At 51.4% G+C, this 19,225-nt stretch overlaps 3 protein-coding genes across 3 annotated transcripts in view; 2 read left to right on the top strand and 1 right to left on the bottom strand.

Moving 5' to 3' along the window:
• Positions 1-4,061: 4,061 nt before the first annotated feature.
• hcar2 (hydroxycarboxylic acid receptor 2-) lies at positions 4,062-4,943 on the top strand. Its single transcript, XM_084694244.1, has one exon. The coding sequence runs from the start codon at positions 4,062-4,064 to the stop codon at positions 4,941-4,943; it is 882 nt and encodes a 293-aa protein (XP_084550370.1).
• Positions 4,944-5,551: 608 nt separating this feature from the next.
• Positions 5,552-9,070, bottom strand: LOC146220214 (uncharacterized). Its single transcript, XM_084694107.1, has 2 exons — positions 8,137-9,070; positions 5,552-7,830 (listed from the first exon to the last, which is right to left on the bottom strand). The coding sequence occupies exons 1-2, from the start codon at positions 8,321-8,323 to the stop codon at positions 6,368-6,370; spliced, it is 1,650 nt and encodes a 549-aa protein (XP_084550233.1). The 5' UTR covers positions 8,324-9,070; the 3' UTR covers positions 5,552-6,367.
• Positions 9,071-10,995: 1,925 nt separating this feature from the next.
• Positions 10,996-19,225, top strand: part of LOC146220213 (uncharacterized) — a 12,531-nt gene continuing 4,301 nt past the window's right edge. The window contains exons 1-9 of the mRNA XM_084694243.1: positions 10,996-11,261; positions 13,575-14,168; positions 14,888-15,017; positions 15,181-16,021; positions 17,348-17,881; positions 17,973-18,053; positions 18,270-18,382; positions 18,717-18,775; positions 19,050-19,139. Of these exons, the coding sequence (XP_084550369.1) occupies positions 13,767-14,168; positions 14,888-15,017; positions 15,181-16,021; positions 17,348-17,881; positions 17,973-18,053; positions 18,270-18,382; positions 18,717-18,775; positions 19,050-19,139 (2,250 nt within the window). The 5' untranslated portion in view covers positions 10,996-11,261; positions 13,575-13,766. The remainder of the gene's footprint in view (positions 11,262-13,574; positions 14,169-14,887; positions 15,018-15,180; positions 16,022-17,347; positions 17,882-17,972; positions 18,054-18,269; positions 18,383-18,716; positions 18,776-19,049; positions 19,140-19,225) is intronic.

The following is a 19,225-nucleotide window of genomic DNA, read 5'->3' as shown; positions in this document are numbered from 1 at the left end:
GGCTGATAGATGAGTGTCCTCATCGTCTCCCCAGCGCTGGCCGTAAAGGACCAGATCCGCAGACATGCTCGTCCTTCCACTGGTCTTGTCTGGCAGTCATCTTGTCAGATTGACCTCCCATCCTCCCAGTCCCCCCCCCCGCATGAGGAACAAGTTTAAAGGTGCTGTTGGGCATCTTCTCTCCATGATATATCGTGTTTACCCTTGTGGACATTTTTCTGCTTTCCTCTTCCACTCATGTATCACAGGGTCTGTTACATACTCCTGCAGTATTACAGGGTCTGTTACATACTCCTGCAGTATTACAGGGTCTGTTACATACTCCTGCAGTATTACAGGGTCTGTTACATACTCCTGCAGTATTACAGGGTCTGTTACATACTCCTGCAGTATTACAGGGTCTGTTACATACTCCTGCAGTATTACAGGGTCTGTTACATACTCCTGCAGTATTACAGGGTCTGTTACATACTCCTGCAGTATTACAGGGTCTGTTACATACTCCTGCAGTATTACAGGGTCTGTTACATACTCCTGCAGTATTACAGGGTCTGTTACATACTCCTGCAGTATTACAGGGTCTGTTACATACTCCTGCAGTATTACAGGGTCTGTTACATACTCCTGCAGTATTACAGGGTCTGTTACATACTCCTGCAGTATTACAGGGTCTGTTACATACTCCTGCAGTATTACAGGGTCTGTTACATACTCCTGCAGTATTACAGGGTCTGTTACATACTCCTGCAGTATTACAGGGTCTGTTACATACTCCTGCAGTATTACAGGGTCTGTTACATACTCCTGCAGTATTACAGGGTCTGTTACATACTCCTGCAGTATTACAGGGTCTGTTACATACTCCTGCAGTATTACAGGGTCTGTTACATACTCCTGCAGTATTACAGGGTCTGTTACATACTCCTGCAGTATTACAGGGTCTGTTACATACTCCTGCAGTATTACAGGGTCTGTTACATACTCCTGCAGTATCACAGGGTCTGTTACATACTCCTGCAGTATCACAGGGTCTGTTACATACTCCTGCAGTATCACAGGGTCTGTTACATACTCCTGCAGTATCACAGGGTCTGTTACATACTCCTGCAGTATCACAGGGTCTGTTACATACTCCTGCAGTATTCCTACTGGGGTGTTGTGGAAATCTAATCTAGTTTTTAGTTGCACAAAGATTTCTTCATTTAGAAATCATGTACCTTATTTCATGAACATTCTGTACTTGTGGAGTAGGACTGTGCTCTGCCACATGGCTTCATCCTGTCTCCCTCCTCACCTGGCTGGGGAACATTGCATCATATTCAGCCTCTCGCTCACATGTTTGTGTGGTGAGGTGTTGACTGGAGGTGTGTTTTAACATGTTCAGCCCTTGACTGTCTTTTTCCATGAAGGAGAGGGAGACTACTCATCCGGCACCGCGAGGAACATCCTTGGAATTGTAAGATACAGAGGAGATGATGTCATCAATAGGGATTTTTGGGGTCGAACTTGTCGCCAACGGTGTGTGTGTAGAGAGAGACAGCCTTGGCAAATCTGCTGATCTATTCAGCCCTGTTGTACTAATGATTTGCCTGTAATTAGCTACACCATATTATCCCCCACAGTACAGTTTAACACTGAACGAGTTGTGACTGCTTTTGTTTGCAATTGTTGTTTCATGATCAAATTAAAAGAACAAAAAAACATTTCCAAAGCTTAATTGAACGTTGTGTGTAACAGCCAAGTAGACCAGACCAGACCAGACCAGGGTAAAACTAAACCAGACCAAGGCACAAGATCCTCATATACAGCTCCATGGTTTAACCAACAGGGCTGCGGTGGTTGGAGTTAAGGAATCGTCTGTAGTTATCAGGCAGAGCAGAAACACTTTAGATTTACAAGTTCATGTCACTGCACACTGGGATCCTGTTATATAATCCAGTATATTTAATTAGCACTCTCAGATTTGATTAGAGTCAGAAGGAGGAGGTTTTAATCTGGATTATAATCCTTTTTGGCCAGGCCATGTAAGAGTCAGGGAGAGCCTCATAAATTGGTCTAATTACTGGTTTGTCTACCAGAAAGTTTTCGAGATGTGAGGGTTTACTGGTGTTTCCTCTGATGTGTAAGAATGTGTTGAACCTTCAGACTAACTCCTGCTCCGCTGGGCCAGAACCGCTGACAACATGAGGTGGGATGTGGCTGAAAATGATCTCCTCCCAAAGCAGTAATGCCCTCAAATAAGCAACTAAATATAATAACAAATGATGAACCCTTCCCTTTTCTATGTTGTGTCGTCTCAGTCTGAGACGTTCTAAGACTTCCTCTATCTGTGTGACGGTCAGAGAAGCACCTGTTTAGACATTTTGCTGGACAGTGAAGTGAGACACACAGGCAGTGAGACAGAGAGTGAGAGCCAAGAAGCAGAAGGCCCAGGCCGGACTGGAACCCAGGCTGCTGCTGTAAGGCTTCAGCCTCCAGGCTGCACACTAACCCTTCAGCCTCCAGGCTGCACACTAACCCTTCAGCCTCCAGGCTGCACACTAACCCTTCAGCCTCCAGGCTGCACACTAACCCTTCAGCCTCCAGGCTGCACACTAACCCTTCAGCCTCCAGGCTGCACACTAACCCTTCAGCCTCCAGGCTGCACACTAACCCTTCAGCCTCCAGGCTGCACACTAGCCCTTCAGCCTCCAGGCTGCACACTAACCCTTCAGCCTCCACAGTGCACACTAACCCTTCAGCCTCCACAGTGCACACTAACCCTTCAGCCTCCAGGCTGCACACTAACCCTTCAGCCTCCACAGTGCACACTAACCCGGTGAGCTACCAGGGCACCAGAGTACCTCCTGTAACACGTTACACTTTGTTACAAAGCTGATCAGTCAAGCTTGTTGCATCAGTTGTTTACCACCAAATTTCCGTCAGGCACCAATGTTTTGTTGCATCACAGACGGTCTCGGTGAAGGACAAATCTCCCCCGATCAAACCCATCACTTCACATTCTACCTGATTCTCCACTGCTACTTCAACACGCACACAAAACAAACAAAACGTATTTTAATGAAGCCGATGAAAAGAAAATGCATTTTTAGTTTAAAATGTTTTTTTTTTATGGATCTTTTACTAAACGGGATCTTTTCCTTTTCCAGAGTGTGCGGAGCCACATTTCCATGTTTGGTGTGTGCCGTCCCTGTAGGGTTGGGGGGGCGAGGGGTGGAGGGGCGGAGGGGTGGAGGGGCGGAGGGGCGGAGGGGCGGAGGGGCGGAGGGGCAGCTCCTGTGGAGGTGATTCAGTCACTCTCACCTGAGTCTCAGAGCTGGAGAGAGCGCAGGCCTTCAGCTCCTCACATCAGCAGACAAGGTAGGCTTTCTTGTCTGTCTTTGCTGACATTTGCATGCAGGGCTCATTCAAATGGTTGGGTTAATATCAGCTGGGTTTGCGTGCATGGTTCTGTGTCATGGAGTTCGGTTAACCATCATTTTGATGAGGAAATTTTTCCAACGCCGAAACCAAGGACTTTAATCAGACAGTGTAAACTCATTGACAGTGGGTTTCTATATGGACAGCTTTGTCTCCCTGGATACAGAGATACCCTCGTACAAACAGAGACTAAAAGCGTGTACATTAATGCAGAACCGAAGCTTTTACAAACTGGGTTCTCTGGAAGAGAAAAAACAGACCGATGACGCAACACCTTATTTTGCATTTTGACATGTCAGTTCACATCACTGTGGGCTGTTCTGCTAGATCTCACCCCCTGACCGCTTCTGGTTTCAGAAACAATCCAAAGAAAGTATTTGCATGACGAAACATGAGCATCTGAGCCGAGAGATCTCTGTCCGTCCGGTCGTGTTCTTCAGACCCAGACATCAGGTAAGAACATTGGCCGGCCGGCTCGTCCACAGAGAACAGAGGCGCTTGGCATCACAAGGAGCAGCCCTCATTTGTTTGACGACCAAACAGAAAGGCCGTCAATGTTTGACAGGCTGTTAAACGGCAGTGATTGTGTTGTTCTTCTGTCCGTCGTTCAGATCCAGTCTTCCCCGTCCGCGTCAGGCAGTATGGACGTGTTCTTCAACTCCTCCTTGCTCTTCATCTCCCTCCGACCCAACAACCGCACGTCTGAGGTGCAGACCGTGTACGAGGGCTGCAAGGACATGCCTGCCGTCCTGATCTTCTACCTGGGGCTGCAGTTTGTCAACATGTTCCTGGGGATCCCGGCCAACATCATGGTGCTGTGGCTCATGCGCAGGAACACAGGAGACTCGTCCACCTCGGACATCTTCATCCTGCACCTGGCCGTCCTCGACGTCTCCTTCTGCCTCATCCCTCCGCTGGAGTTTGCCAACCTGGTGTACCTGACCACCAGCAGCACCTGGTACGTGCTGCGCTTCTTCTACGGCATCAAGGACGCCTCTCCGCTCTTCCTGTCCTGCATCTGCCTGGACCGCTACATGGCCGTGCTGCACCCCATCACCTTCACGGAGCTGAAGGACCGGCGGCACCGCGCCGTGTTGGCCGGAGCCGTCTGGCTGGTCACGCTGGCGTACGCCTGCGCCAAGTGTGTGGGCAACATCAGCAACTTTGAGAGGGTGTTCACGGTGATGATCCTGGGGGCGTTCGTCTTCATGGTGTTCTGCAACATGTCCATCCTCTGGGCGCTGCGGCGGTCCGGTCCTGGCCGCGACGAGATGCACCCGGTGAAGAAACGAGCCTTCAAGATGGTGGTGATCATCCTGGCCATCATCGTGGTGAACTACTTCCCCCCCGTGGCGCTGTTCCCCTTCCAGGACTACTTCTCCCCGGACGTGTTCCGCTGCTACATCCATTACATCGCCTTTGGCTTCATGGACATCAGCAGCAGCATCCAGCCTGTTCTCTACCTGTCTGGCAAGGACTTCACACGGACCCCAGCTCCCTGCTGCAAGACCAGCTCTGGGTAACCACACACACACATACACACACACACACACACACACTCTCTCCACCAGGGCTACACACACACATACACACACATACTCTCTCTCCACCAGGGCTACACTCACACACACACACACTCTCTCCACCAGGGCGACACACACACATACACACACACACATACACTTGCATACCAGTTTAAGGTAATGTTACACACTCTACCAGGTGCTACACACACACACACACACAGTGGAGCAAGACACAGTCACCCAGGGGTCGTGTCATCGTCCTGCTCTTGACAGTCTGGTTGTAATAGATCTAATGAAGTGAGGAACATGTCAAGTGTGAACAGAAACTGTACTGAAGCCGGCTGTAGGACAGTCTCATATACGGTCATTAGGAAATGTATGTTTAGATATTGTATTTGTATTGGAAAGATAAGTTTGCTGTATATGTGTGTACACTTGTTTCCTCATATGTCTTGATGTTGCGTTAAATGGATTGAATTATAATACACATTTAGTGTCTAAATGATTTGGGTTCTGATAACGGAATGAATATGATGTTCAGTAGAACGGTGTAACGAGAGGAGCTGTTTCCTGTCTGGATGATTGAGAAGCAGGTGGCTCAGGTGGGGTTTTGAACATGTTGCTGTTTTATTCAGACCTGTACTACAAATAAAAACCTATTTCTAGGATCTCGCTCTGTATAAATCCATAACACAAAATCATGACATGTCACAATACATAGGCCAACTACATATGTAATTATATTTGAAGATATATAACATCTTATTTTTTTAAGACATTTCACGGTGGTGAAAACATGACAATTCAAAACAACATTAGTATTGTTACAATCATGGCCTTTGGGTGACTACAAAGACAGGCAAAACACCTGTGACTTCAACACTGATAACAAGGATGGTTAGTCTTGACTTGAACCCAAATCAACCACTAGAGAACAGACTCCCTCAACATCTAGCAGCAAGCGAAAGCAGCAGGTGTTCACAGTACTAACATTTCAGAGTCTTAACACTGCTGTTGTTCTGGTATACTAGTTAGCTGTGATTAGTAGATTATAGTACTGGTCCTTGAACAGGGAGGATTCCAGCAAAACCTCCAATAGATGCAAATTCAGAATAACATCTTTAGCTACTTCGTTTTTTCAATCTCGAACTATAAATACAAATCTTCATCTGATATATTGTTTTGCTTGTGGCGTTGCGTAAACACCGTCCAGTAACCCAGTGGAGACACAGTCACCTGCTCCTCAGGATGAACAGACGCACCACGCAGCAGGGCTGGGTTGCTCTGTTCCCATGACAACTGAAGTGTCAACACCGTCAGAGAACAGTGATACAGTGAAGGCCAGTCATCTTCCTCATCACTACTCCGTCCTCAGTCTCATCACCCCGTCATGGTTCCCAGCCCCAGGGCAGCAGCTGCTCTCAGCTGTGTGTCTTAAGGTGTTTCTTGAGGGAGGACTGGTCTGTGTAGGTCTTCCCACACTGCTGGCACTCGTGCAGTCTCTCTCTGGTGTGGACCAGCGCGTGCCTCTTCAGGTGCCCCGCCCGGCTGAAGGTCTTGCTGCAGCAGGAGCAGCTGTACTTCTTCTCCCCCGTGTGGGTCCGGAGGTGCAGCTTCAGGCTGCTCGTCACGCTGAACCTCTTCCCACACTCAGAGCAGGAGTAGGGCTTCTCTCCCGTGTGCATGCGCTTGTGGATGGTGAGGTGTCCCGCCTGGCTGAAGGTCTTCTCACACTGGTCACAGTGGAAGGGCCTCTCTCCAGTGTGGATCCTGTAGTGCGTCTTCAGGTCCCCCATGTTGTTGAATCTCTTCCCGCACTGGCCGCAGCAGTAGGGCTTCTCCCCGGTGTGGATCCTCTCGTGGATCTTCAGGTTACCTGCGTTGCTGAACGTTTTGCCGCACACTTTGCAGGTGTACGGTCTTTCTCCCGTGTGAGTTCGTAGGTGGACTTTGAGCTGGTTGTGCTCGCTGAAGCTCTTCCCGCAGGCCGCGTAGGGGCAGCTGTACGGTCTCTCCCCGGTGTGCGTGCGCTTGTGTATCCTCAGCTGGCCCGCGTGGCTGTAGGTCTTCTCACAGAGGTTGCAGCTGTACGGTCTCTCCCCGGTGTGGGTGCGGCGGTGAGAGCGGAGGAGGTCGGCTCGTCGGAAGGTTTTGCTGCAGTAGCTGCAGCGGTGGATCTTGTCCTCGCCGTGACTCCTCTGGTGGGCTCGGAGGGAGGACTTACAGCTGTAGGTCTTCTCACACAGGGAGCAGGGGAACACCCCTCTGGGGGGTTCTGTCCAACCTGGCAACGCAGAGTTCGAGATGCCCGAATGGTCCTGCTTCCTGTCCTCCAGGAAGTAGTTCTCCTGAGTCATGGTGGAGCGGTCCTGGTCAGGGGTTAGGGGGAGGTGCTTTCTGTTCTCCTGGGGCAGATCTCCATCACGCTCCACCCCAACCCCAACTTCCTGCGTTTCCGACTTCACAAAATGGCCGCCCTCATCCTCGCTTTCCTCCGTGGTGACGCAGCTGCCGGGGACCACGGTGACCCTGACGATGCTGTCGCCGTCAGTGGAGTCGTCTTCTGGTTCGGACGCTGACTGAAGAGGGGCGTGATCTTCCGGGTCAACGTAGTTCACCTCCGAGACCTCCATCTTGATTGGCTTGGCGAGGTTGAGAGGGGACAGAGGCTGGGAGAGATCGATGGCGCAGGAGTTTTCAGCATCAGGGTCGCTTTTTATGAATGGAGGAACTGTTAGGGTGGATACAGATGCAGTTTTAGCAAGAGCGGGCCGAGGTAAACATTTTTTCATCCCTCTCCTGTTGGCTCCGCGTGTTCTGTTGGCGCTGCTGCTGTCTGTTGGAGACAGCGGGCCGGAGTGGAGAGCTGCTTCATAGCGACTGTCTGTAACAGAAAAGACAACGTCAGGCAGCTCATAATAAAGGAGTTAGGCTAAAGGTCTTTCGCTGGTTGTTTACCCAATTAGCAACAACAAATAACTGAGTTGTGAGACACTTGAGATCGAAAAGTTTTTATTTGAAACTTTGTCGCTGCCTAAAATGTATGTTAACTGGCCGCAACACCGTAATTTCAACACAACACAAAGCTCAGGGCGAGTAGGTGTGTGTGATCGACGCCCTCCTCCGAAATCACCCATTTCGCAGTTTACTGTAGCCTATACATAGTAGAGGAGAGGATGTCGAAATGTACCTCTGTTTTTGCCCTCCTCGTGTAGCCTTCGCTTTAGATCTTTATTTTCTGCTTCAATTCTCAGAATTGTACCCTGGTACTCAGACAAGGTCTCATCTACTGAGTCAAGTATGTCACTCACTGTCGCTCTAAAAATCTCATTCAGAGATGACTCTAAGAACATTTTTAAGTCGTTTGATTTGGTCATAATTGGCCAATGAAAAATATATGTGAAAATACACTCTAAAGAGGTAACTTGACGAGTGGGTTCGTACAGTGATGCTGCCGTGTACGGAACAAACAAAGACGGCGTCGCATGAAAATGACGTAGCCACCGTTTCCTTGTTTCTCGCTTGGGTCTTGATGGTTCGCGGGCACCCGGTTACCGCCTCCGCAGTTCGGGAGTGGACATTGCTGCCGTAGGATCACTCGCTGAGTACCACCTGGCAGGTAGCTAGCTTTAGGCACTGTACAATCTTATCTGCACTACTGTTGAAGTTTGTGTTAACGTTATCAGCAGTAGATGCACGACCCCAACGTGGATATTTAACGTAATACGTTTATAAAACTCTGTGGAGCGTTTGGAACGTCTCGTTTTGACCGTCTCGTTGTGCTCAGACCAAACTTTTAAAAGTAACAACTTCTTTGACTTAAAAATAAGGCCGAAGCCACAGCCCAAGGTAGGCCACGTACTGTGCAGAGTTGTGTTAGCTGGATTCTCAGCAGCCGGTTTGGGGCGATTTGTTGTGAGTCTATGGAACGCCATGTGCACACACACTGAGTAAACCCATCAGAGGATGCCTGTTGAAACTCCTCACTCCTCGGTGTTGCTCGGCGGTATAGGAATGAAGCCAGACCTCTCTCCGTGACCCGGGGGAGTGGCGGGGCCGGGTCCTCTCAGGTGTCTTCGTCCTCGCAGGCTGTCTGCCAATCACAATGAGCCATTTCTTTACCTTTTTCTGGTGTCTCTTGTCAGTGTTCCCTCCTCCTCGAGCCCTCCTCCTCCTTCTGTCGCGTTTCCAATACATATCCGCGTTACAGCGGGGCAGAGGGAGCGGAAGCTTGAAGTATCTAGTTAGCTGGAGGAGTGACTCGTTAAAGACCTCTGGGTACCCCAGGTGATGGTGAGTTCACAGCTTGTTTTGTGCTTGTGTGTGAGAGTATTTGTTTGTGTGAGTGTGTGCCTCTGTGCTTGAGTGTGTGAGTATGTGTGTGTGTGTGCCCCTGTGTGCACACGTGTGAGACAGCCTTCTGAAGGTTCACCCTGTGTTCTAAACTGTGTGTGTGCGCCGCTGCGCTTGTGTGCGTAAGTATGTGTGCATGCATGTTTGAGGCAGAAAGATGTGTGTTTGTGTGGATTGCTGCCTTGCTCCAGAGCTGTAGAGACAGCAGGCTGCTGTAAGCCGTGCTAGCTGACTGATCATATGATGTATTTAGGGAGCGCTTAGCCTTGAGGGGGGAAGCTAAACATCAAACTGCTTTACTGTTTGTCATTTAATGACTGCATTTGGAACATTACAGCTCAAGAAAGGGTCTTCTGTGTTTAAGTTCCGGTAGAGTTTATATTTCTGAATATGTTGAATGTTTTGATGTCTTATGTCGTCTGGTTTGGATCAGTGGCATCTGGACACACAGCTGTGATGTCAGGACTGGCAGAGTCTTAATCTGTTCAGTGTTTACAGTTACATCTGACTTTGTTATTCATTCATCTTTTATCCAGAGCGGCGTACTGATGGTGCGTCTAGCAGACGCGTCAGAAGACCAGAGGTCAGGAGAGGTTAGACGAGGTGACAGAGATCTGAGATGTTATCTACAGGGGTCAGGAGAGGTTAGAGGAGGTGACAGAGGTCTGAGATGTGCTTACCTGCAGGAGACACGGGACGTCTCAACACAATTTTTGGTCCCAGCTACTTTGTTTCCCCATGTAGATAGTACCTCCTCATAGTCGTCATAGCGATGGTACCCTAGAAGACTCCTGGATAGGAGTGGACAGGAAACACTCAGAGCAGGGTTGTGTAACGATGACGCAGTGACGATCCTCTCTAACCAATCAGAAGTCTGCAGTGTTTTCACACAGTGGGACAGAGGTCTCAGGTTTGCCTGATGGAAAGCATCCAGGTGTAACTGAGCTGGTACCAGGCTGTGGAAAAAAGAGGATTATGGTTCCAGAGGTTGTCACTGACAGAGATCTAGATTAATAACTAAAGTGTTGTTAATCCAAACAGAGGATGACTGGAGCCTGCGTTGGTTTAAGATGACCTATGAATTCATGGTGACTGAGTGTGTTTGTGGGTTATCCTACGCTATGATGATGTATGCAGCCTAGACACACACAGACACATGAAGCTCTGGTTCATCTGGACGATGTTAGTCTGTCCTCCATTTTTTCTCTGTTTCAAAACCGTCTTGGCTCACTGTACAGAGATTCTTGCACCCTAACAGGAAGTGATGAGCGAGCACCCGCACAGGAAGTGTGCCCAGTAGCTGTGCCGGATGTGGGTTTCTGTGACGTAGAGAGAGAGAGAGAGAGAGACAGACAGACAGTGGATGAAACAGAAAGAGAGCGGGGAATATTTGCAGCATCAGGTTATGTTATAATGAGCTGCAGAGATGTTGAGATGAGAAAGTTAAACATCTGCCTCCTTCCTGTGTGGTTAGATGCTGGTAACGTCTGGCCTGCTAGCTGGTGCAGGTCGCTGTTAGCTCAGACGGTTAGCTGCCCATCTGACGAGGACGCTTAGTCAGCCCTTTCACCCTGCTTACCCCCACCCTTCCCTCTTAATCTTAGTTCTGCACCTTCTCTCTCTCCCTCCCTCCCTCCCTCACACACACACACTATCTATGTCTCTCCCCCATCTCTCTGTCTCACTGTCATACACACTTCCTCTCTCTCTCCCTCACACACACACTGTCTCTCTTTCTCTCTCTCATACACTCTCTTCCCCCTCTCCCTCACACACTCTCTATATCTCTCACCCCCCCTCTCTCTCTCTCCTGTGTGGTCAGGAAGTAGTCTTTGGGCTGACGTGGAAGTGAGAGTGAGTGCCGAGAACATCCGTCGTGCCATCGAGAGACGAGGGAACCGGTTCCATCTTCCTCAAAACAGCTTCCTTTGTTTTGATGAAAGCGACTGTCCGTGGTGGCTGGTGAGTCCAGTTAGAAGTGCATCTTTACATCTGTGTTTGTGTTTTATCGCCCAGAACACCAACGGTGAGTGGAGTCTTCCCTTTACACAGGATTAAGGTTTAGACGCAGTATCTCACATGTGGATTAACCCTAGTCTCAGCCTAAGATCGTCGTAGAGGTTTTTCTGCTTCAGGACCTTAATCCATGTCTGGGAAAGGATTCAACTTGTTGATTCATAACTTTAATTTGTCAATCCATTTGTATTCGCTTGAACCTGACAGCCTGGTGTCAGTTCAACTGTACACTCAATTTTCTGTGTTTATATCCCTGTTTGACTTAATTTTGGTTCGTTGACATCAAAGTGTAATATCCAAAATAGTGAAGAGAAGGTGTTTGTGATGGTGGAGTTCAGATGTAGAGAGTCAGAACTAGACCGTGACAGCAGGTGACTCTGCTTAAGATGAATCCCTTTGTTTAAACACTTGGCTGATTGGGTTTGTTTAGATGTTTGTGAAAACCAGTCTAACCAAGTCCTGTTGTGTGACTAGGTGTGTACACTACCCGTTTGCACACCACTTCCCCTTGTCGTCTGTCGAGTAGAGGAGGTGGAGGGTGCAGCAAGCTGCGGCTTTGATTCAGTAGGAAACACTTTTATCTAAAGTGCCGCAGAAAGGAGGATTGTCTCTGTAACCTGAGTCCTGTCTCTCTAACCTGAGTCCTGTCTCTCTAACCTGAGTCCTGTCTCTCTAACCTGAGTCCTGTCTCTCTAACCTGAGTCCTGTCTCTCTAACCTGAGTCCTGTCTCTCTAACCCTGAGTCCTGTCTCTCTAACCTGAGTCCTGTCTCTCTAACCCTGAGTCCTGTCTCTCTAACCCTGAGTCCTGTCTCTCTAACCTGAGTCCTGTCTCTCTAACCCTGAGTCCTGTCTCTCTAACCCGAGTCCTGTCTCTCTAACCCTGAGTCCTGTCTCTCTAACCTGAGTCCTGTCTCTCTAACCTGAGTCCTGTCTCTCTAACCCTGAGTCCTGTCTCTCTAACCTGAGTCCTGTCTCTCTAACCTGAGTCCTGTCTCTCTAACCCTGAGTCCTGTCTCTCTAACCCTGAGTCCTGTCTCTCTAACCTGAGTCCTGTCTCTCTAACCTGAGTCCTGTCTCTCTAACCCTGAGTCCTGTCTCTCTAACCCTGAGTCCTGTCTCTCTAACCCTGAGTCCTGTCTCTCTAACCCTGAGTCCTGTCTCTCTAACCTGAGTCCTGTCTCTCTAACCTGAGTCCTGTCTCTCTAACCTGAGTCCTGTCTCTCTAACCTGAGTCCTGTCTCTCTAACCTGAGTCCTGTCTCACTAACCTGAGTCCTGTCTCTCTAACTTGAGTCCTGTCTCTCTAACCTGAGTCCTGTCTCTCTAACCCTGAGTCCTGTCTCTCTAACCCTGAGTCCTGTCTCTCTAACCTGAGTCCTGTCTCTCTAACCCTGAGTCCTGTCTCTCTAACCTGAGTCCTGTCTCACTAACCTGAGTCCTGTCTCTCTAACTTGAGTCCTGTCTCTCTAACCCTGAGTCCTGTCTCTCTAACCTGAGTCCTGTCTCTCTAACCCTGAGTCCTGTCTCTCTAACCCTGAGTCCTGTCTCTCTAACCCTGAGTCCTGTCTCTCTAACCTGAGTCCTGTCTCTCTAACCCTGAGTCCTGTCTCTCTAACCCGAGTCCTGTCTCTCTAACCCTGAGTCCTGTCTCTCTAACCTGAGTCCTGTCTCTCTAACCTGAGTCCTGTCTCTCTAACCTGAGTCCTGTCTCTCTAACCTGAGTCCTGTCTCTCTAACCCTGAGTCCTGTCTCTCTAACCTGAGTCCTGTCTCTCTAACCTGAGTCCTGTCTCTCTAACCCTGAGTCCTGTCTCTCTAACCCTGAGTCCTGTCTCTCTAACCCTGAGTCCTGTCTCTCTAACCCTGAGTCCTGTCTCTCTAACCCTGAGTCCTGTCTCTCTAACCTGAGTCCTGTCTCTCTAACCTGAGTCCTGTCTCTCTAACCTGAGTCCTGTCTCACTAACCTGAGTCCTGTCTCTCTAACTTGAGTCCTGTCTCTCTAACCTGAGTCCTGTCTCTCTAACCTGAGTCCTGTCTCTCTAACCCTGAGTCCTGTCTCTCTAACCCTGAGTCCTGTCTCTCTAACCTGAGTCCTGTCTCTCTAACCTGAGTCCTGTCTCTCTAACCCTGAGTCCTGTCTCTCTAACCCTGAGTCCTGTCTCTCTAACCCTGAGTCCTGTCTCTCTAACCCTGAGTCCTGTCTCTCTAACCTGAGTCCTGTCTCTCTAACCTGAGTCCTGTCTCTCCGTCATTCCTCAGCACACACCGGCCCCGGAAGCAGCCCAGCTGACAACATGACGACGCCTGCGACTAGCCTAGCTTAGCAAAGCCCAGCCTTACTTAGCCTAATTTAGCATAGCGTAGCTTAGCCCACCCTAGCCTAGCATAACCCACCCAGCTTAGCTTAGTTTAGCATCATCCTCACTACCAGGTAGGCCTGAGGCCTGAGTGATGGAGGAGGCCAGGGTGCGCTCTCCTCACCAGGAGCGTCCGCCGTCATGGCCGCCCTCAGACCTCCCTCAGCTCAACGGGCTGGATGAGGGAGGGTCTGAGGATGCCCTCTCTCTGTCCCTGGAGGACTTGGAGGACCAGTGGGCCTGTTTACCCGTCTACCCCCTGGCCCGGCCCTCAGACTCTCTCTGCTGCGCCACCGTGCAGTGGGACGTGCTGGAAACGTCTGTGTCCTCCCCCCTGATGGACGTCAGGCCCGCTGAGCTGGCCTCCAGTGGCGGGGCGGGGCTGGACTGGACCGTGAGCCCTCTGGCCCTCCACCAGCCCAGCTCCCCGGAGCACCACCCAGCTGAGCAGCTGTCGCAGCCCCAGAACCTTCTCCACAGCGGCCCCTCCAACCGGGTAGGTGAGAGGAGGTCACCATGGAGATGTGTGTGTGTGTCTAAGAGAGAGAAGGAAGTGGTATGTGGTTACTGTCATGGAGGTGCTAGGTTTGTTTGTGTGTTTGTTTTCTGGGTTGCCATGGAGGTGCGTGTGTGTTTGCATGTCTCTACATTGTTTTGTGAGTAGGCTAGGCACCTATGTTTTGTAACATGGTGGAAGACAGGGTTGAACTTACGCCACTGGTTGTGTCAGGGTAAAGGCTGTGTGTGTGTGTGTGTGTGTCAGGGTAAAGGTCCATCTGTTCTCTGATTGGTCTTACGCATCCATACACACTCAAAAGTTCTCACAATTTTTAAGTCTGGATTAACAACCGATAGCTGAACTTTTAAGCAAATCAAATGCACTCCTACATTACACCTCCCACTGCCATCTTCCATAGTGATAGGGAAGTGATGTAGTATGGTAGTGATGTCACAGCTGTTGTGTGTAGTATGGTAGTGATGTCACAGCTGTTGTGTGTAGTATGGTAGTGATGTCACAGCTGCTGTGTGTAGTATGGTAGTGATGTCACAGCTGTTGTGTGTAGTATGGTAGTGATGTCACAGCTGTTGTGTGTAGTCTGGTAGTGATGTCACAGCTGTTGTGTGTAGTATGGTAGTGATGTCACAGCTGCTGTGTTTGAGGAACACACTCCTGGGCATGTGTAGCTGAGCTGACGGCTGCTGTTGCGACCCTAGACATGTGACACTGCAGAGAAGGACAAGCTCACCACATACCAACAGGAAGAGGAGGGTCCTGCACAGGAAGAGGAGGGTCCTGCACAGGAAGAGGAGGTTCCAGACCACAGGCTGTGTGAAGGGCATGGTGGTAAGTCTAGAATCTCCTCCACTGTAAATTCCCCTCACGCCACACCTCACCAAGCAGGTTTTAAACACAGTAGTCATCTAGTAGACACTTTCATCCAGAGCGAACCTGCAACATCTTGATCTGCAGTCAGGAGCTCTAACCACTGAGCTGTGTCTGTCTTCAGGGGAGGGCAGTGTGAGTGAGGATGATCTCATCCTGGAGGAGGAGCAGGACGAGACTGACCAGCTGCTGACCCCACAGATCAACCCAGAGCCTGACTCCTGCCCGGCAACTGATGATGAGGGGATAGAGGAGGAGGAGGAGGGGTGGGAAGGAGACGAGGGGGTGATGGAGGAGGAGAGGGGAGAGGAGGAAGAGGGAGAGGGAGTCGAGGGGGTGATGGAGGAGGAGAGGGGAGAGGAGGAGGAGGAAGAGGAAGGGGGAGACGAGGGAGTGATGGAGGAAAGGGGAGAGGAGGAGAAAGGGGGAGAGGGAGGCGAGAGGGTGATAGAGGAGAGGAGAGGGAAAGCGTGGGGTGATGGGGAGGAGGAGGGCAGGGGAGTGGAGCAAAGGGGAGAGGAGGAGCAGAGGGGAGAGGAGGAGCAGAGGGGAGAGGAGGAGCAGAGGGGAGAGGAGGAGCAGAGGGGAGAGAAGGAGCAGATCACTCCTCATGTGACCTCCACTACGGAACATGTGGACCAGGTAGAACTGTCAGACCAGGTAGAGCAGTCAGACCAGGTAGAGCAGTCAGACCAGGTAGAGCAGTCAGACCAGGTAGAGCAGTCAGAGCTGAAAGGTTGTTTGGATGATTCCAGACAGTTAGAGGAAGCATTGCCTTCAGGCGAAGAGGGACTCTCAGAGCAGCCAGAGCAGGGGGAACAGTCACAGCAGGGGGAACAGTCAGAGCAGGGGGAACAGTCACAGCAGGGGGAACAGTCACAGCAGAGGGAACAGTCAGAGCAGGGGGAACAGTCACAGCAGAGGGAACAGCCACAGCAGAGGGAACAGTCACAGCAGGGGGAACAGTCAGAGCAGGGGGAACAGTCACAGCAGGGGGAACAGTCAGAGCAGGGGGAACAGTCACAGCAGGGGGAACAGTCAGAGCAGGGGGAACAGTCAGAGCAGGGGGAACAGTCACAGCAGGGGGAACAGTCAGAGCAGGGGGAACAGTCACAGCAGGGGGAACAGTCAGAGCAGGGGGAACAGTCAGAGCAGGGGGAACAGTCACAGCAGGGGGAACAGTCAGAGCAGGGGGAACAGTCACAGCAGGGGGAACAGCCACAGCAGGGGGAACAGTCACAGCAGAGGGAACAGCCAGAGCAGAGGGAACAGTCAGAGCAGGGGGAACAGTCACAGCAGGGGGAACAGTCAGAGCAGGGGGAACAGTCAGAGCAGGGGGAACAGTCAGAGCAGGGGGAACAGTCAGAGCAGAGGGAACAGTCAGAGCAGGGGGAACAGTCAGAGCAGAGGGAACAGTCAGAGCAGGGGGAACAGTCACAGCAGGGGGAACAGTCAGAGCAGGGGGAACAGTCACAGCAGAGGGAACAGTCAGAGCAGGGGGAACAGTCACAGCAGGGGGAACAGTCACAGCAGGGGGAACAGTCAGAGCAGAGGGAACAGTCAGAGCAGGGGGAACAGTCACAGCAGGGGGAACAGTCACAGCAGGGGGAACAGTCAGAGCAGGGGGAACAGTCACAGCAGGGGGAACAGTCACAGCAGAGGGAACAGTCACAGCAGGGGGAACAGTCAGAGCAGAGGGAACAGTCAGAGCAGGGGGAACAGTCAGAGCAGGGGGAACAGTCACAGCAGGGGGAACAGTCAGAGCAGGGGGAACAGTCACAGCAGGGGGAACAGTCAGAGCAGAGGGAACAGTCAGAGCAGGGGGAACAGTCAGAGCAGGGGGAACAGTCACAGCAGGGGGAACAGTCACAGCAGAGGGAACAGGCACAGCAGAGGGAACAGTCAGAGCAGAGGGAACAGTCAGAGCAGAGGGAACAGTCAGAGCAGAGGGAACAGCCAGAGCAGGGGGAACAGCCACAGCAGAGGGAACAGCCACAGCAGAGGGAACAGTCAGAGCAGAGGGAACAGCCAGAGCAGAGGGAACAGCCAGAGCAGAGGGAACAGTCAGAGCAGAGGGAACAGTCAGAGCAGAGGGAACAGCCAGAGCAGAGGGAACAGTCAGAGCAGAGGGAACAGCCAGAGCAGGGGGAACAGTCAGAGCAGAGGGAACAGTCACAGCAGGGGGAACAGTCAGAGCAGAGGGAACAGTCAGAGCAGGGGGAACAGTCAGAGCAGAGGGAACAGTCACAGCAGAGGGAACAGTCACAGCAGGGGGAACAGTCAGAGCAGAGGGAACAGTCACAGCAGAGGGAACAGTCAGAGCAGAGGGAACAGTCAGAGCAGGGGGAACAGTCAGAGCAGAGGGAACAGTCAGAGCAGAGGGAACAGTCAGAGCAGAGGGAACAGTCAGAGCAGGGGGAACAGTCAGAGCAGAGGGAACAGTCAGAGCAGGGGGAACAGCCACAGCAGGGGGAACAGTCACAGCAGAAGAGACAGTCAGAAGCAGCAGATGAAACCAGCTGTTCAGAACAGCTGACAGCCTCAGGAGAGACGGCTCTCCCAGAACCAGGAGAACAAAGAACCTCAGAAGAACCAGGAACATCTGTACCAGGAGAACAAAGAACCTCAGAAAAACCAGGAACATCTGTACCAGGAGAACAAAGAACCTCAGAAGAACCAGGAACATCTGTACCAGGAAAACCAGGAACCTCTGTACTAGGTGTGGACCAGGTGCTGGACAGAGAGCAGGTGTGCCGGCTGGCTGAGCGCCTGTTCCGTCTAGACGGGCTCCGGAGCACTGAAGTGGTGAAACACCTGGACAAAGAGTAAGACGTTTTTAGGATGATATTTTTTAAACCTTTTGAGGGGAAAAAAAGAAAAGAATACGACCCGTTTGTCTCTCTCTCCTTCCTGCAGTAATGAGTTCAGCCATGCAGTGGGAGAGGAATATCTCAAGTTTTTTGACTTCACAGGCCATACACTGGACCAGGCTCTGAGGTGAGAGACCATATGTGCATTACTCCCTCACGCCCTCCCAGTCTGTGTACCTGTCTGTGTACCTGTCTGTGTACCTGTCTGCGTACCTGTCTGCGTACCTGTCTGCGTACCTGTCTGCGTACCTGTCTGTGGACCTGTCTGTGTACCTGTCTGTGTACCTGTCTGTTTTCTAACCCCTCCCTCCCTTATACCCTCTCCTCCCCTCCTCCCCTCCAGGTCCTTTCTGAGGGTGGTTGTTCTGATCGGAGAGACCCAGGAAAGAGAGCGGGTCCTGCAGCATTTCTCCTGTCGCTACCACCAGTGTAACCCTCAAACCTTCCCCTCCTCTGGTGAGCCCACTTCTGACCTCTGACCTTCACAACAACCAGCCAGGGCACAAAGGTTGTTGGCATGATAGTCAGAACAGAGCAGGCACTTTTAATCACGACACAACATTCTGAACAGTCAGAGCAGAGGACACAGTCAGAGCAGAGGACACAGTCAGAGCAGAGGACACAGTCAGAGCAGAGGACACAGTCAGAGCAGAGGACACAGTCAGAGCAGAGGACACAGTCAGAGCAGAGGACACAGTCAGAGCAGAGGACACAGTCAGAGAAGGGTGAACAGTCACCTAGCACTCTCTGACCTCTGACCTGCTGGTGTTCCTGATGACTGCTTCCCCAGGTGCAGTGTTGACCCTCACCTGTGCTGTGATGCTGCTGAACACAGACCTGCACGGACAGGTGAGTCCCACCCTCGTTCAGCTCCCCTCCAGCCTCACTCAGGTCCCCTCCAGCCTCACTCAGGGCCCCTCCTGCCTCACTCAGGTCCCCTCCAGCCTCACTCAGGGCCCCTCCAGCCTCACTCAGGTCCCCTCCAGCCTCACTCAGGTCCCCTCCAGCCTCACTCAGGTCCCCTCCAGCCTCACTCAGGTCCCCTCCAGCCTCACTCAGGTCCCCTCCAGCCTCACTCAGGTCCCTTCCAGCCTCACTCAGGCTAATGTTGTCGTCTCTCCAGAACGTAGGGAAGGCCATGACTGCATCCGGCTTTGTGTCCAACCTGGAGGGGATGAACGAGGGAGGGAACTTCAGCAAGGAGCTGGTGAAGGTAGGAGGGGCCTATCCACCTGTCTGTCTGTATACCTGTCGGTCTGCTCAGCTGCCTGTATCAGTCCTATGCTCACCTGTCTCCCT

Source organism: Hypomesus nipponensis, chromosome 27, assembly GCF_054491055.1.
Source record: "Hypomesus nipponensis isolate SF chromosome 27, ASM5449105v1, whole genome shotgun sequence".
NCBI classification, from domain to species: domain Eukaryota; kingdom Metazoa; phylum Chordata; class Actinopteri; order Osmeriformes; family Osmeridae; genus Hypomesus; species Hypomesus nipponensis.
The sequence above is the reverse complement of the archived record's forward strand: the minus strand, read 5'-3'. Positions and strand labels throughout refer to the sequence as shown.

Coding starts and splice junctions, on each gene's coding strand:
- hcar2 (XM_084694244.1), top strand. CDS start 4,062: ATGGACGTGTTCTTCAACTCCTCCTTGCTCTTCATCTCCCTCCGACCC.
- LOC146220214 (XM_084694107.1), bottom strand. CDS start 8,323: ATGACCAAATCAAACGACTTAAAAATGTTCTTAGAGTCATCTCTGAAT. Junction 7,831..8,136: donor CGAGGAGGGCAAAAACAGAG/GTACATTTCGAC, acceptor TTTCTGTTACAG/ACAGTCGCTATGAAGCAGCT.